The sequence below is a fragment of the Littorina saxatilis genome, linkage group LG1, assembly GCF_037325665.1.
Source record: "Littorina saxatilis isolate snail1 linkage group LG1, US_GU_Lsax_2.0, whole genome shotgun sequence".
In the NCBI taxonomy this organism is placed as follows: domain Eukaryota; kingdom Metazoa; phylum Mollusca; class Gastropoda; order Littorinimorpha; family Littorinidae; genus Littorina; species Littorina saxatilis.
This window is the reverse complement of record NC_090245.1, coordinates 61,191,113-61,209,026: the sequence shown is the minus strand read 5'-3', so window position 1 is coordinate 61,209,026 and position 17,914 is coordinate 61,191,113. Positions and strand designations below refer to the sequence as shown.

The 17,914-nt window shown below is 42.3% G+C and overlaps 2 protein-coding genes across 2 annotated transcripts in view; both read left to right on the top strand.

The window, feature by feature from the left end:
* The window catches only part of LOC138975798 (uncharacterized), a 270,784-nt gene that overhangs the window by 125,823 nt on the left and 127,047 nt on the right, over positions 1 to 17,914 (top strand). The window lies entirely within an intron of this gene.
* The window catches only part of LOC138975731 (uncharacterized), a 12,546-nt gene continuing 6,610 nt past the window's right edge, over positions 11,979 to 17,914 (top strand). The window contains exons 1-2 of the mRNA XM_070348484.1: positions 11,979 to 13,890; positions 15,554 to 15,624. Of these exons, the coding sequence (XP_070204585.1) occupies positions 12,741 to 13,890; positions 15,554 to 15,624 (1,221 nt within the window). The 5' untranslated portion in view covers positions 11,979 to 12,740. The remainder of the gene's footprint in view (positions 13,891 to 15,553; positions 15,625 to 17,914) is intronic.

The window sequence follows — 17,914 nt, the reverse complement described above, 5'->3', positions numbered from 1 at the left end:
AGCTGTGAAACGCTGGCTTATAAAGGCTTTCAGTGCGGTGAGTTTCACAGCCCAGACGTCCGCCTAGCACGTGCCATGATCAGTTCCGTTGTTCAGTACCAATGTTCATTCTGCTGAGCCAGTGAATTTAGGCGCATTTTTGACGTGGAGGGCCTGCACTTTCCGCCTGCCTAGCACCGCGTCCGTGCATCACATGCGGCCAATGATGCTGTTGTCAGTGCATTAGCCAAGTTTGGTTGATTTCGTTTTTTGGGTTATGAAGATATTGCTGTTTGCTTTTTCCATGTGAATATGTCAGTTGTTCCTTGACTTTTTGTGACAAGTGTAGTACGCATGCGTTTGTTAACGGTAAGCTTGCCACCAGAAGAAACAAATCTCATCGCGAGTTCAAAAAGGCGAACGTTGAGCGCGCTGTAGTACTAACAGCTCTATTGCTGTTGTTTTTTGAATGGTGAAACAAAAGGGTCGATTCAAACCTGTGATGATTGTCTTGGAATCGAATGACTGCCTATGACAAATGACTTTGTTGGCTTGAATGTCAGGAGAAGAGTAAATGATTATGTTGAAAAAAAAAATTATAATTTTTTTTTCTCAGCTGCTTGCTTCAACCCTTTTTTTTTTTTTGCAGGGAGTATCCCTCTTCGTTGATCTTTTTTTCTTTTCTTTTTTTCTGCTTTTTATATTAATTTTTCTACTTTAAATGTACCTATATCGTTAACAATACTATTTCTAAATGTATTTTAAACACGCCAAAAAAACTTCCTTTACGGTAATTTTTAATAATCATATTATAATTATTTACAAATCACTTTATCCTCCTTGGGGCACAAAAAAAAAAAAAATTCAGTATAATCAATTTCGTTCTCACAGTAAGTACAACCATTACTGTATGTTGAACTTGTGTTTAATAATTTTATATCGGTAAAATTAAACTGTTGGACAAACATAGATTGGTTATAGGGAAACTTTGGGTTACTGGTAAAGTTTAAATGTACCTATATCGTTAACAATACTATTTCTAAATGTATTTTAAACACGCCAAAAAACACGTCTACATTTTTATACCGAAATCGCCATTTGACCATTAAAATGCAGAGTCTATTATCTACAAATATCAACACTACACCCCCTTTCGATCAGAAAAGGCGAAGCCAATGTAGCCGTTTGAAAATTCATTGTAGTATTCTAGCGTAGTACTCATAGTAAGATATTCTTATCTGGAAAATGCCAAGCGCAAAACTCCTCTCAAATCCCGTCCATTTCGTGCGTTTAAAAAAAAGAAGCGTGGACAGCGCTCCAGTGTCAAACTGTTGCTGCACTTGTTTGGGTGTGGCTATAAGCATGGTGACATGAATTTGATTGGTCAGTATTTTTAGGCAAAGCACATGTTCTCAGCAAACAGAAAACAAAATATTGGAAGCGTGAGTCACGCTACCCAAAAATAAAATCTTTTTTTACATATTTTTTTTTCCTATCACTTTTTTCCCCATGATTCATTCCTTATTTGACATAATTTTGTGTCGAAATCTAACCATAAGACTATTGAAAAAAAGCAAAGATGTAGACGACCACCTTTAAAAGGAAGAACATTATGCAGTAGGCCGTAAATAACTAAGTTTAGTGACTTGTTCCTTATTTATTGGGGAAATGTCTGTCAAGAAGTTTAGAAAAGACAGGACTGTTCATCGGTGTTTTAATTTGTTTTCCCTCGTTAATTTTTGATTACGGTATGGCGATGCATGGTTATGTACAGTTAAAAGTCAAGATTCGAATTTTTTTTAAAGCATAGGACAGTTTCTTTACGCGTTTAAAAAAAAATTAACACAGAGGCAAAAACCGGTTGTTGCAGTCTGAATGCAATTGTAAGAAAAAGGTTAATTAAAAAAAGAACAAAAAAAGTGTAGCTCCCAGCGGCACTTGAACCCAGAGCGTCGGATTGAAATTCCGAATCCGTAACTACTGCACTATGCTACTCGTCTAGAAAAAGCACTATGCAAAGATGTGTTATCAGTTATTCAGTCGTGGTAGTTTGAAAGCTCACCACCTTCGCCGAATGACTCGAGTACGGTTTTTTCGGTCAGTAAATGATCGTACTGTCGGTTTTGAGACCCTCTGTTTTAAGCTTTTCACCTAAATTAAACAAGAATGTCACAGTTCGTGTCTATAGTGCAAGGTAGCCGACCGTCTCATTGTAGCCAAGTTACGACAGTTGCTCGATTGACGCATTTCACGTCTTCAATATTGTGTCTGAGCTCATTTCCCAATGAGCTGCCTTTTAAACCAGAATGTCAGGCAATTGTAGCATGCGTTGGAGGTTTCTTTTAGATGGATAAGGACCTTTAAGATGCGATATCGTCGTATAAATGATGAAATTAACTTTGAAAGTGGGAACTTTGGAAGCAAAGTTGCCAGCTATTCGGTATGCACGAGCTAACTTGAACGCCGAAGTAGTGGCTTCGAGAGTCCTGAGGTCAAGGTCGAGGAAATTGGGGGAATCCCAATTAGTGCGCATGCGTTTGTAAACGGTAGGCTTGACGACCAGAAGAAACAAATCTCATCGCGAGTTCGTAAATGGGCGAACGTTGATCGCCCTGTAGCTTTTACTATAGTTGTTGTTTTTGGCTGGTTGAACGAAATGGTCTGTTCAAAGCTGTGATGTTATCTTGAAATTGAATGACTCTGTAATAATGATTTTGTTGACCAGAATGTTGGGGAGAATAAAACTTTTGTTGTTTATGTGGTAGCGAAGTCGGTTATGTTAAACCTCTTTTTTTTTTAAATGATTGTGTATCGGTAAAACTGTTTGGTTAGAGCAAAAGTTTTGGGCTACTGGTCAATTTAAAAAGGCAGAACTCAAGTTTTTTGGGGGAATCAAGATATAAGGTGTAGTGAAAAGAAGATAAGATCAGTAACTTTGATATTAATTGGGAAAATGTGTGTCCAAATTTTTACAAAAGATAAAATGTACTTAGATGTTGGTAAATTATGTTTGTCCTCGTTAATTGTGAACAGGATGTATGTTTATGTAAAGTTGAAAGTCAAGATTGGATTTGTGTGTGCATGTGTGTTAGACATAGAACAGAACACTTTATTATCTCAATTTCGAGAAACTCGGGTGTGGTGAATCACAACAAACAACATAAAACGTAAGAAAATAAATAAAATATCGAGGCGCAAATAATCAGCTCATAATAGTGTGTGTGTGGGATGGGGGGGTGGGGGTGCAAACACACACACAAACACCGTCGAACACACACACACACACACACACACACACACACACACACACACACGCACGCGCACACAAACAAACGCACAATTATACCCGCACGCACGCACGCACAGGCAGGCAGGCAGGCACTCGCACAAATACATACAAACACTTTCACACACACGCACGCTCGCACACACACACACACACACACACACACACAAACCCTTCCCCCCCCCACACACACACACATGTGCGCGCGTGCACTGCAAAGGAATGAATGAATGAACAGACGCACACCTACACACGCACGCACGCACGCACACACACACACCCACGCACACGCACACTATCACACAAACACACACTCACACATGCACACACAGACGCCCATTTACATAGAAACACCCCCTCCTATAAGCGGGGATGAAATTTTAAGAGTGGTGGCCAGTGACCCAGAACGAACAAAAGTCAAAGCTGGCAACTCAGGTTTGTATTCAGGGAAATTTACACGAAATGCACGCACGAGATACGACTTTTCTTTTTATTTTCTCTCTTTGGGACTTTCATTTGCGTTAGATCGGTTTTATATGAAAAACCGAAGAAAAGCCCTGCTATTTTGCACTGAGAAACTTTGGAAGCAGCGTGTTTACTCCTGGGTTTCGCTGTAGTACAATTAACCTCACTTACTTTCTCGCTTGCTTCAAAAGTAAGCACTTTTTCCGTCCCATGCATGCGAAATTGAGGATGTACTACCGATGTCGCTCAAAACGTAGGAAGTTGTCGCAAACTACCATCAATTACTTCCTCGCTTTGCTTCGAAGTAAGCCCTTCTTCCGGCCCATGCATACGAAAGTGAGGCAAGTTCTTCCGATGTCACTCAAAACTTTGGGAGTTTTCGCGAACTTCCCCCATAAGCATACGGGCACTCAAGAGGTGGACACGTCAGCAATGGTCCCATGTCCTGTTCAGTGATGAATCACGCTTTACCTTGAACCGCAACGACGACAGACTGAGTGTCTGGAGGCGCTAAGGGGAACGCTACATTGACACCACTGTCCAAAAAAAGGTGGCCTTTGGTGGAGGTTCTGTAATGATCTGGGGGGCCTTCAGCCTTCACCACAGAACACCATTGTTTCATGTACAGGGTAACCTGACTGGCCTCCGATAACGGGATGAGATCCTTCTACCGCTGGCTGTGCCTACACTGCAGCAGATGGGACCGCAGGCTGTCCACCAGTGCCCGTATGCTTATGGGGCAAGTTCATGAAAACTCCCGAAGTTTTGAGTGACATCGGAAGAACTTGCCTCACTTTTGTATGCATGGGCCGGAAGAAGGGCTTACTTCGAAGCAAAGCGAGGAAGTAATTGATGGTAGTTTGCGACAACTTCCTACATTTTGAGCGGCATCGGAAGTACATCCTCAATTTCGCATGCATGGGACGGAAAAAGTGCTTACTTTTGAAGCAAGCGAGAAAGTAAGTGACGGTAATTGTACTACAGCGAAACCCATGAGTAAACACGCTGCTTCCAAAGTTTCTCAGTGCAAAATAGCAGGGCTTTTCTTCGGTTTTTCATATAAAACCGATCTAACGCAAATGAAAGTCCCAAAGAGAGAAAATAGAAAGAAAAGTCGTATCTCGTGCGTGCATTTCGTGTAAATTTCCCTGAATACAAACCTATGTTGCCAGCTTTGACTTTTGTTCGTTCTGGGTCACTGGCCACCACTCTTAAAATGTTATCGCCGCTTATAGGAGGGGGTGTTTCTATGTAAACGGGCGTCTGTGTGTGCATGTGTGAGTGTGTGTTTGTGTCAGAGTGTGCGTGCGTGCGTGTGTAGGTGTGCGTCTGTTCATTCGTTTGCAGTGCACGCGCGCACATGTGTGTGTGTGGGGGGGGAAGGGTGTGTGTTTGCGTGCGTGTGTGTGTGTGTATGTGTGTGTGTGTGTGTGTGTGTGTGTGTGTGTGCGTGCGTGTGTGCGTGTGCGTGTGTGTGAAAGTGTTTGTATGTATTTGTGCGAGTGCCTGTGCGTGCGTGTGTGCGGGTATAATTGTGCGTTTGTTTGTGTGCGCGTGCGTGTGTGTGTGTGTGTGTGTGTGTGTGTGTGTGTGTACTTGTCTTTTGACACTTCTGCCGACAAAAGTGACAAAACACACCCGTATACAGCCGACGTCGCTCAAACTGCCGACGTCACCAGATCGTATCGCCGACTTTTTCGGATTCAGGGGAGGGAATTTGTGCCGATGGTGTTAAAAACTTTTGGAGTCACCTAAAATCGATACACATGTGTATAGATGTTTGGGTCCACGGTGGCGCATTTCGCGTTGAAAAACTGTGTGTGTCGGTGTGTGTCAGCTTTCCATTGGAGTTTGCTTCGTTTCAATAGTGTGACGTCACGTCCTCTCTCGGAAAAGATGGCAGACTGCGTCAGTCAGTTTTCAATCGTCCACTCTCATGCACAGTTCTGAAGGTATTTCTGTAGAATTATTTGGTTATTTCTGAATACAGGAGAGCAGTATCATACCCTGACTTATATTTTGACCATGTTTATGCTTTTCTAACCCGGTGTTGTTTAGTATTGTCGGTGCTCCGGGGTTTTCTCTACTAGTCCACGTGGTGCGCGCCACTGTTTTTCTAGTCTTGTTTCTAAGATGGCTTTCAAAGCTAACTGTTGGAATGATGTCCACACTCAGAGTATATACACATAGTAAAACAACATGTGAAACGAAATCAAACAAGTGACCAGGAGAGGCGTTCGCTAAATGCAATATCTTGATCAGGAAAAGCCGAATTAGAATGAATTGAACAACTTATCATAATGCAATTTGCAAAGTCAGCAAAGTTTCAGAGCAAAAGTATTCTGGATTCATGCTGAGGTCATTCGTGTTAAGGTACACTTCTTAAAGCGTTTCTATTATTGTTGCTGTAGTTGTTTTTTTCATTATATAACCCTTGAGGAGGGTCTGATGCTCCCAATAGGCTGTCTGTGAAGGGATACTTATTTCTCTCTCTTCCTCTGCTAAGAGATTTTAACAAATCTCGGAAGAAAGTCTCTGCTGACTTTCAATTGTTTCTTTCACAATTTCTGATGCAGAACTGTCAACATGGCGAAGACAGGACTCACAGCAAGGGCCCTGTTTGACCATCTGAGAAATGAGTAAGCATCTTCACAAGTTCATGTTTGTTTTTGCTAACTGTAGGTTACTTCTATTTTTGTTAATTGTTTGAATTTAAATCTTGTTCTCTGAATAAAACGCGAAGGCTTGCAAAGCAGAAGTCATGAACACTGTCAAATCTGTATAGTTCACTTTAAATATTGAATACACTTAAAGTTAAAGTGATTATGCAGTGTCAATTTATTCAAGACCAAAACAGAACATTTAAAAAAATCCCTTGGTCAGATTTCAAATACTAATGATAACTACAGGGGTGTACCATATCTTTTTGAGACACCAGCCAGACGGGCCTAAAATGCTAGCGCTATATGATCACACAAACGATTGCCTCATATGGTATAATTATGTTCTGCCAATTCAGTTTAAAAAAAAAATAAGTGGGTCTCCACACTAGAGATACCAGCAGGCATGAGCAAGTTCCAACATTTTCACTCGCCTTGTGGGCTAGTTAATTTTGAAATTCACTCGCCCACAAAAATAAATTACCAAAGGCAAAGAACAAAACGATTCCATTCATTCAAACGTGGTGAAAGGCGAACAAGTCTTTGCAAGCGCCTGTACTTATTGCATCAGCTGTTGAGTGACATGAGCATGCTGGTCTTGCGTTAGCTAGTGCATAACGTGTCCCCCCCTCGGTGTCTTCGACCTTTTTGTTTGAGGTTACCCATTTTTTTGTGTTTTGTTGGTGAGACTTTGATGTTTTGTGTGCACGTATGTTTTCTGGCTTAAATTTGTCCATACCAACAACGAATGGCTTTTTACTCTCTTAGAAGCGCCATGCATTTCGCAAGCAGTATACATGACGTGTTTTTTCTCCCGACCATAGCTTAGCCAGTCTCTCTGCTAACCAGAGTTAGATTGTGTCCAGTCTGCCTCGAAGGTACGCTTCCTCTGTCCGGAGTCATACTTTTTCAGTCTCTCGGACTCCGTTCCTTCTGGTTTGGCTTTTTTCTTTGGGGGCTGGCACTCATCCAAGTATTTCCACATGTTTACAGCTGCGTCGACAATTCTGATTGGTTAAAATCGTTTCCACAGAAAGTCCTGATAACCCCGAAATCCGGTTCTGGTTATTCTGATTGGTTCATGGTCACACAAGAGAATTTCCCGATCAGCTCAAACTGGAGCTCCGAACGGATCACATCCAATATTTTAGCAGTCATAGAGTGACGACAATGTGCTTCACAACAGACAATCGTCACTCGGAAAATGATAATACCACAGACCCAAAGTTTTCACTCGCCAAGTGGGCGATCATTATAAGACTTTCTATTCACCCACACTCATTTCTGGTCACCTGTGGTGAGTGGGCGACCGATCTTGCTCATGCCTGGACCCAACATTTTCACTCCCGAAGTGGGCGATCATTATAAGACTTTCAGGGTTCGTACAGGTCATGGAAAACCTGGAAAGTCATGGAATTTGATTTTTAATTTTCCAGGCCTGGAAAGTCATGGAATTTCAATTCAAGTCATGGAAAGTCATGGAATTTAAAAAAATAAGAAAGAAAGAAAAATTAACCTTTAGCACGCCAGCGGCGATTTTCGTTGCCCAGCTATTCACCCCCCTCCCCCTTGCCAGCCAGCAGCGATTTGCGTCTCCAGCACAAGGCTTGTTCGTATGACCAACTTCTCGTTCGTATTTGCATACGAGAATAACGGTATTTTTAACGGCACTTGAGCCAAAGCGAGGCTCACTTCCTTCCGTTATCTCGTCGTGTCGTCTGCGCTGCATTTGAGTCGGTTTCGTCGAAGTTTTCTGCTTTTGTTTTTGCATCAATAAAGTACTTTAGCGCTTCGACAAGCAAGATGGAGGATGATGAGTTTGAAACTTTCTTTCGAGTTGTTTCTTGACAACAAAAAGTATGCGGAATTGGAACGAATTACCGAGGAAGTTCTTCGCAATGAACTGTGTATCGCGGTGAAAAAAATGACAGTTCGTCAAGTCACAGTAGGGAGATTCAAAGGACAGCACGTTTCGTTTTGCAGCTCGTTTCGTTTGGTGAATGAGTCACCCCGCGAAACGGAACGTGAAACGAGACGGCATAGGCCGCAGACAAGATTTAGATGTATTCACGTTTCGTTTCGGAATGAAGGAAGGGCGATAAATCTTCAAGTGAAATTATCACGTCTGTCCTCGATCAGAATGGAAAAAAAACCCCTAGGAGGTGGTCCAGAATCGGGCATACTTTGATTATTTTTAGTCCAAATAAATCACACAGACTTTGTTTATACAAAATCACATACGAAGCCAGAATAAAAATTCGATGCGATGACCTACTTCTGCTTCGCCATTTGCTTTCTTCACCATGAAGTTGGATAAATGTACCAGGATCAGCACCCTTCAAAATATTTCAGTTCACAACAGTTGTCTACCTCCAATGAACACATTCTCAGCGCTGAAAGACTGTGAAAGGGTTGATGAATCTAGCAATGCATAAAATGGCCAACAAATAAAACTGTTAGTGTGCAAAAATACTCACAAAAGTTGACGAAATATTGTTCGTTTTTTGGGGGTGGAAAACGTGACTGCGTTTTGACGTTCCACGTTCCGTTTCAGTTGACCTTCACCTTTCCAGCGAGAGACCCCCGAAATGATGACGTTTACCACAACTTCAAAACGAAACGTCCCGACGTTTCGTTTATTAAATCTCCCTAGTGACGGTTACGAAACGGAATTTACGAAAGTGCAGATGGATACAAACAGTGGCTGGTCCAGTTTAGTGAAATGACAGGACCAGCAAACATTACCGATAATCTGACTGCATAGCAAATGCCTGACTTGCTTGTCGAAGAGACACTGCGTAGAAACTGACTCAAATTCAGTGCAAAGCAATCCAGTGTCAAAACTGGCAGTGACAAGACGTAAAAAGTTTGTGTGTTCGGAAATGGCGACCTGTGGATCTAGTCATGGAAAATGTTATTGAGGCTCATGGAAAGTCATGGAAAAGTCATGGAATTTTGTTTCTAAAAACCAGTGGGGACCCTGGACTTTCTACTCGCCCACACTCATTTCTGGTGGCAAGTGGGCGACCGATATTGCTCATCCATCACGATATAACCTTCGTGGTTGAAAACGACGTTAAACACCAAATAAAGAAAGAAAGATATTGCTCATGCCTGATTACCAGTCGCGGGCGGGTATTGAGGTACAACTATGTAACTATTTATTTTAAGCAGTTGAACATTGTTTGTAGCCCATGATTGCTCTGAATATCATACTGTTTGTCATTTTGTTTGCTTTTGTGATTTTCAAAATATTAGACAACAATTACGGGCCGAGTATTTATTTTCTAGATGCTGAGGATATATTTTCCGCTACAGTGACATGTAATAGCATTGTTTCTATTTCTATTCTCAGGGGTGTGATCAACGTGGACAAGGCAGCTGCTCAGGTCGAGTCTGATGTCCCAAATGAGGAAAGAGTACCTGGAATGGTATGTTACATTTTGCATACAGGAAGAAAGCTTTCTCCCACTATACCAGTGTCGCCCACACATGCATTCGGCTCAGGGTGTGTGGGCGACACTGGTAGTGGGAGAAAGCTTTCTCCATGAAGCTTTCCTAATCTAAAAGACAATAAAATTGCAACCATTATGTGAACTGAAAAGGGGGTTTCCGACAACTGAGAACAGAACTTCTTTTGCCATTTGTAAGGTTAATGACAACTTTATCATGCATGTTTACAACAGTTGCAGGGATGTCGTTAGGCGTTGGGCATCGGACATAGAACGATTAAAAGGCTCAAATGTCCGATTCACAGAGCCACATGGTGGTCAAATGTCCTATCATTTTCAACTGAGCGCGGTCATTTTCCGACAAGAACTCCATTTCTTCGGACAGGGCGTTATTTGATAATTTTCCTTTTCTTCTTCTTCTTTGTTCATGGGCTTAGACTCCCACGTTCACTCATGTTTTTAGCACGAGTGGATTTTTACGTGTATGACCGTTTTTTACCCCGCCATTCAGGCAGCATACGCCGATTTCGGGGGAATAATTATTTTCCTTTCATGATAGAAATCTTCAAAAGGCGACCGAACGCGCTAGCGTACAGGTGCACTGAAGTTTTGCAGTGCAGATCTTGCGTTTTCCGAACCGTTTGCGGTATGAGCCGTTTGTGTACACCCGTCTACAGCACACTAAAGTAAGGAGTACGGGAGCCCACTCCAACTGACCAAGTCTCGCGTCTGCTTTAATTTGCTTTGAGTGTCGCCGCTGAAACCTCCACAATCACGGAAAGTAAAGTTTCGTCACTTGTAGATGGTGTCGGTACAGCAGGAAATTCCCGGTCTTTTAATAAGGTTACTATTTATGGCTCACACTGAGAAACTGGCAAACTTCTTCTGCGTTCGTGGGCTGAAACTCCCACGTACACTCGTGTTTTTTGCACGAGGGGAATTTTACATGTATGACCGTTTTTTAACCCCGCCATTTAGGCAACCATACGCCGTTTTCGGAGGAAGCATGCTGGGTATTTTCGTGTTTCTATAACCCACCAAACTCTGACATGGATTACAGGATCTTTTTTCGTGCGCACTTGGTCTTGTGCTTGCGTGTACACACGGGGGTGTTCGGACACCGAGGAGAGTCTGCACACAAAGTTGACTCTGATAAATAAATCTCTCGCCGAACGTGGGGACGAACTCACGCTGACATCACGCTGACATCCCCGCCCTACTGGCAAACTGTTTAGTCGAATCTGTCAAGAAAAAAGCTGTCAGGAAATCATGCACTTTGTGTGCCAATCAAAGTAAGTGCTGACGTTTTTGATTGCTTTTTAGTTTGTTTGTTTCTTTTTTGTGTGTGTCCTGTTTGAAACAAAAGTAATAAAACATACGCACACAATGTTGGTGCATATTCTCATATGTGTGTGTGTGCACTTGATTTTGTGTTTTGCACAACATTATAATGTCATATTAAAATGTCTGAAAGCAGTCAAATGTCCTATTGATACCGAATAGCTCAGGACATTTGTCCTATTGGTATGAATTTGTGGCAACATCCCTGCAGTTGCTGTTTTCAATTGTTTCATGTGTTGTTTCTGGATTGTTTATTTCAATTTTGGCACCATTGTGTTCAGGAAACTCTGTTCTTCCTCTTGTTTTGATGCCATTGTATGATTCAAATAATCAGACAACCACTGATAACAAAAAAGACTTTACCCGAACACAATCTGATTTAAGTCGAACAAACAACTGGTATGGACATGATAATGATAAATAAGCTACTCCACTAGCTAATATGCCGGCTGATGACTTTCAAAATGACACATAATGCTATAAAGCAGCACACAAGAAAACATATTTTATGAACATTTGAACCAAGTATGAAACATTTGGAATCAAAAGCTAAATCCTGTAACTAGTGTTAGTCCCAACTCACAGTCAGACAAAACGACAGACTGTGGGGCATGAGGACAATGACACATTACAAATCAGAGACAGCCAGATAGCAAAGATAAAATGTGCCTTTGAAATCAATAACACAACAGAGGACTTGCTTTTATTTCAGGTTGGGTGTGACGATTGGTCTACAAGTGGCTTCCATAGCGACGATGACAGTGAATCCCTGTTCTCCAAGAAAATTGAGGAAGAAATCCTAGATGATAGTGACCCCAGCTTTATCCCCCCAACTGACAGTGACATTGACTCAGATAATGATTCTGACTTAGTCTTCAAAGCTGTTCAGCAAGATCGTGTGAGTTGTATTTCAGAAAGTGAGGAGTCTCAAGACTCGGTAACATTTCCTGCGTTGGTTCAGAAATCTGCCCCCTTGACCGGTACATTAGACAACACACAGGATCCATCCGTTATAGTTCAGTGTGCAGGAGAGAAGAAAGCCTACTTTTGCGCATTCTGTAGCCGGCCTCAAAAGCGCCTTCCCAGACACCTGCTGACAATGCATGGAAACGAAGAGATTGTGATGGAGTACTCTAGTTGCAAAGATGAGAAAAAGAAGTCAGCATTGTTGACAAAGATCAGAAATTATGGAAACCACCGCCACAATGATGACGTGTTAGCAAGCGGCAAGGGAATCATAATTGTAATACACAGACCCACTGATTCAGAAAGGAATACACCTCATAGCTATGTCCCTTGTCCGGATTGCTATGGCTACTTCAGGAGATCATTGATGTACAGACACGCTTGCCCTTTGGCACCTGATGGTCAGAAAGTCAAGGGAACATCTCGAGTGAAAAAAGGTGAGAGTCTTCTCACTCATGCTCCTAAAATGATCGATTTTCAGAGTTTCAGAGCTCTTTCAGGGCAGGTTCCATTTCCTTGCTGGCCAGAACAGACCCTTTGATTGAAACATTTGCAAAAGCTGAGTTTCACAAAAATGGTCATGATCCAGATATGCACAACCACATCCGATCGAAGGTCAGAACTGTTGCAAAGTTACTGCTGGAAATGCGGACAGTTGTTGGAAGTCCCTTGTCCTTAACTGACTGCATCTCACCTGACAGGTATGAAGCACTGGTGGAAGCCACAAAACGACTTGCTGGTTACGACGAGATAAAGCAGGAATTTAAAACGCCTTCCCTAGCCAAGAACGTTGGCATGTATATCAAGAAATGTGCCTTAATCCGCCAGTCTGACGCAATGCAAAGACTTAACACTGTGGAAGAACAGAAAGCTGTTCAGCTTGTGAAGCTTATTGAGTTGACCTGGAATCAAAGGATATCCCACCATGCACTGAGAACTCTGAGGAAAAGGAAGAGGAACTCGCCTAGCCTGATGCCTGTCACGTCTGATATTGTGCTTTTGTCAGGCAACCTTGAGGACAAAGCAAAACGATGTGCTGATATCTTGGAATCAGATCCAGAATCTTCCCACACACTGACAGAAAATTGGAGGGATCTGAACACTGTCACCTTGACTCAGATCATGATGTTCAACAGACGGCGCCAGGGAGAAGTGTCCAAAATGAAACTGACAGACTATACTCAGAACACAAAGACGTCGCATGATGAGGAGTTTGTAAAACATGCTTTTTCCCCCCTCGAACAAGCACTTTGCAAGGAGCTTACAAGGATAGAGATTCCTGGGAAAAGGGGGAGGACTGTTCCCGTCCTTTTGACGTCTGCAATGAAGCGTTCTCTTGAACTACTGGCATCCTCAAGGGAAAAAGTGGGCATCAACCCTGAGAATCCATATCTCTTCCCACGAATGAGCTTCAATTCACTTGGGCACCTGAGGGGATCTGACTGCCTGAGAGAAGAAGTGGCTGATTGTGGTGTGACGCACCCAGAGTTCATCACCACAACCAAGCTGAGGAAGCAAATAGCAACTATTTCCCAAGTGGTCAATCTGAAAGATCATGAATTAGATGTTTTGGCAGACTTCATGGGTCACGACGTACGAATACACAGGGAATTCTATCGCCTCCCACAACAGACGTACCAGGTTGCAAAGGTCTCCAAGTTGCTGCTGGCACTGGAAAAGGGTGATCTCACAAGCATTCATGGGAAGACGCTGGATGACATCACAGTTTCCGCTGATGACGGTAAGAGTCAAATTCAACTACATACATACACAATGGAACGCCCCTTTTAAGATCCCCCAATATCAGACTCGCTCCCTTTTAAGATTTTCGCTTCATAACCTCTGTAAATTCACCTCCATTTTAAGACTCCCTCTTTGTTAAGATCTGCTTTTCTCCGATATTTGGAGGTCGTAAAAAGGGGGTTCAACGGTATTCAGTAATTTATCATAATTAACATGCAAAAACATTTGCAATGGTGTATGTGCAGTGACAATCCCATATTTCAGGGAATAATCAGAAAGGTGCAGTACATGCCTGTTATTTGATAACTATTTTTGTGTTGATGAAACGTAAGGTAACACTATTTTAACAAGTGCGACGAAGCTCAGACTGGGACTTAAAGGCACAGTAAGCCTCCCGTAAACCATCACAGATACTGTCAGGCTTTTACACAGTACAAACACCCTTCCATTTGAACGCTCACCGAACGGGAACATCTTATGTGACCTACGTAAAGAGCTAGCAATTTTCAAAGAATTTATTTTTGCATGGTTTATCTTACCCCTGAGCCATCGTTCGTTTGTTTGTTTGTTTGCTTAACGCTCAGTCCACCACGAAGGGTTATATCAGGGCGGTGCTGCTTTGACATTTAATGTGCGCCACACAAGAAGTCGCAGCACAGGCTTCATGTCTCACCCAGTCACATTATTCTGACACCGGACCAACCAGTCCTAGCACTAACCCCATAATACCAGACGCCAGGCGGAGCAGCAACTAGATTGCCTATTTTAAAGTCTTAGGTATGACCCAGCCGGGATTCGAACCCACGACCTCCTGCTCACTGAGCGGACGCCTTACCACTAGGCCACCGTGTTGCGTTTGAGCTTATCTGCAATTGCACGTTATTATGTACCTCTGAATCTGTACGATACCAATGGCTGTGATTCACAAGAACTCTAGCGATGGCTTTTGACTGATCAGAGGAACTGGCGATAGGCATAAACCGTCGTCTGCTACGAGAGCCACGACCTTTGCGTGACCCTGCTTCCGGGCTTTTCTTTTTTCAAACTTTTAAAACTTCGAATTGTACTGATCTTGTCTTGATGAAAAAAGAATTCTTTTATGATTTGAGAATGTTTGTGTAACAAGCTGTCAATTTATCATTTTGATTTTAAAAGTTAGGTCAAGTGCCAAAACGAGGCGTCCGATTGTCAAAGAATAATTTGAAAATTGCTCGCACCTAGGATGTTCCTGTTCGGTGAGCGTTCAAATGGAAGGGTGTTTGTACTGTGTGTAAAAGCCTGACAGTATCTTTGATGGTTTACGAGAGGCTTACTCAGTTACTGTGCCTTTAAACTAGTTACAGGATTGAGCTTTTGATTCTAAATGTATCATTCATACTGTGTCAAATTATACAGTGGCATCAAGACAAGAGGAAGAACAGAGTTTCCTGAACACAATGGTGCCAAAATCAAAATAAACAATCCGGAAAAAAATCATGAAGCAATTGAAAACAGCAATGTTGTAAACATGCACGATACAGTTGACATTGACCTTACAATTGGTAAAACAAAGAAGTTCTGTTCTAAGTTGTCGAAACCATTATCTTTTCAGTTCACATAATGATTGTGATTTCATTGTCTTTTATATTATATCACTGTCAGTTTGTATGTGTATGTGACAGTTCTGGATGATGAAGACGACGACGATGATGATGAAGATGGCGCCCCAGCGCTGAGAATGTGTTCATTGGAGGTAGACAACTGTTGTGAACTGAAATATTTTGAAGGGTGCTGATCCTGGTACATTTATCCAACTTCATGGTGAGAAAGCAAATGGCGAAGCAGAAGTAGGTCATCGCATCGAATTTTTATTCTGGCTTCGTATGTGATTTTGTATAAACAAAGTCTGTGTGATTTGTTTGGACTGAAAATAATCAAAGTATGCCCGATTCTGGACCACCTCCTAGGGTTTTTTTTTCATTCTGATCGAGGACAGACGTGACAAGGGCTTCTAAATCGGCACAGGCGTGTGCACAGGGCCGTTTTCTGAGAATGGGGAATACTCAGGGTATAATTGCCTACATTGTTCGGTAGAGCTCTTTGCCATAGGCTGTTACCAGTTGTAAAAATTGAGATGCGTGAAATGGATCAAAAAAATAATGAGTTCGAATGAGTAAATCTTGGAATTCAACATGAATGATCTAATTTTTGTGAAATACAATTGATGATGAGCAGGTGCATGAATTGAAAAATGTGAAGCTCTTGTGTGTGCAATGCGAGTATGTCAATCCTTTATTGACTCGTGGAGTTGAAATTATGCCATGCCCAGTCAGCGGATCATATCCTGCCATGCCCGGCCTTTCATTTGCGCATGACTCGCCTTTTATTTGCGTATGCCCGCCGTTTTCTGACCCTCCCTTTTATGTTGATGATTTATCGCCCTTCCTTCATTCCGAAACGAAACGTGAATACATCTAAATCTTGTCTGCGGCCTATGCCGTCTCGTTTCACGTTCCCTTTCGCGGGGTGACTCATTCACCAAACGAAACGAGCTGCAAAACGAAACGTGCTGTCTTTTAAATCTCCCTACTGAATAACCATCGGATCGCAGATAACGAACTCATTCGGACACATTGATGCTATTTTACACACAAACGTCAACTGTGTTGTTATGCGATTAACAGCCACAAACAAACAAATGTGCGCAGTCACGTCGCCACGGAAGGAGGAACGCAGGTTACCAAGAGATGATAAAAATCATCGTTTTTCACGAGTGAAGGCTCTTTGGCGGATCTGGTGAGTTGCAAACTGTCTATGAGCATTTCATTTAATGTCAAATGCATACATCCTTGTCGATATCGTTGCCTTTGGGCTCATAAATAAAGTCAATCGTCGTGACTTTTGTCGGCATAGAACTTTTGGTGCTTCGACTGAGAAGAATCTTCTAATGACACTAGTTCACTACGCGACTGCAGATCTGCAAGGAAACTCATGGCAGGGGAAATAAGCTTAACTGAAGACGAATAAGAGTAACTGATCTTCAACGGATTGCTCTCACTGAACTTAAACATTTAGATCAGTGATTTCTCTGTTTGTCATCTGCTAGTCTGCTAGTAAGTAGTCTTCGGTCGTGTGAAGAAAGTCACATCTATACTGCTCAAAAGAATTTAAGGGCCACTCTTAATTTTTGCGTTTATTCTTCAAACGTTCAGAGTTTATTCAAACCCAAACACAGGCTTCAAATTTACCAAAACGATTTGTTGCTTCAGACATTTATTTACCTTTTTTTTTTAATGGTTTGAAGTTCCCAGGCAGAATTGAAAGCATACACATCAATCAATCAATCAATCAATATTAGGCTTATATCGCGCGTATTCCGTGGGTACAGTTCTAAGCGCATGGATTTATTTATTATTTTTTAAAAAATTTTTATGCAATTTATATCGCGCACATATTCAAGGCGCAGGGATTTATTTACGACAAAAGAAACGCAAATTCACGTAATTTTGTAAAAAGTTTATGCTTGGTGTGCTGACCAGGCAAGTGAGGGTGACACTTCAAACATGGTGCACGTGCAAGGCGTGACTGTTTTGAGCACTGCTCACCTGCAGTTTTATTTGCTTGGCTTTTTAAATGGCAGTTGCATGGTCATAAATAACCATGCCCCCACAACGAAGACTGAGTGCGGTAGACAGAGGAAGGGCCCTGGCATGGATCCATGACGGCGTATCCATGTGAGAAGTGGCCAGTAAGCCATTCCGTCATCCAGAGACTGAGACATCGCTTCGAGACCACTGGACGGGCTGAAGAACGACCACGACCTGGACGTCAACGAATCACATCCAGACAAGACGATAGATTCGTCTGTTTGGCTGCCCTGCGTAACCGAAGTCTCATCTCAAATGACCCGAGAGGACAACTGAGGATGGCAGCTAACGTCAGAGTCAGTGACCAGACGATAAGGAACCGTCTGCATGAAGCTAGTCTTCACTCCAGGCGCCCAGCAGTGAGAACACCTCTGACACATCGCTGGGCCCGAGTGG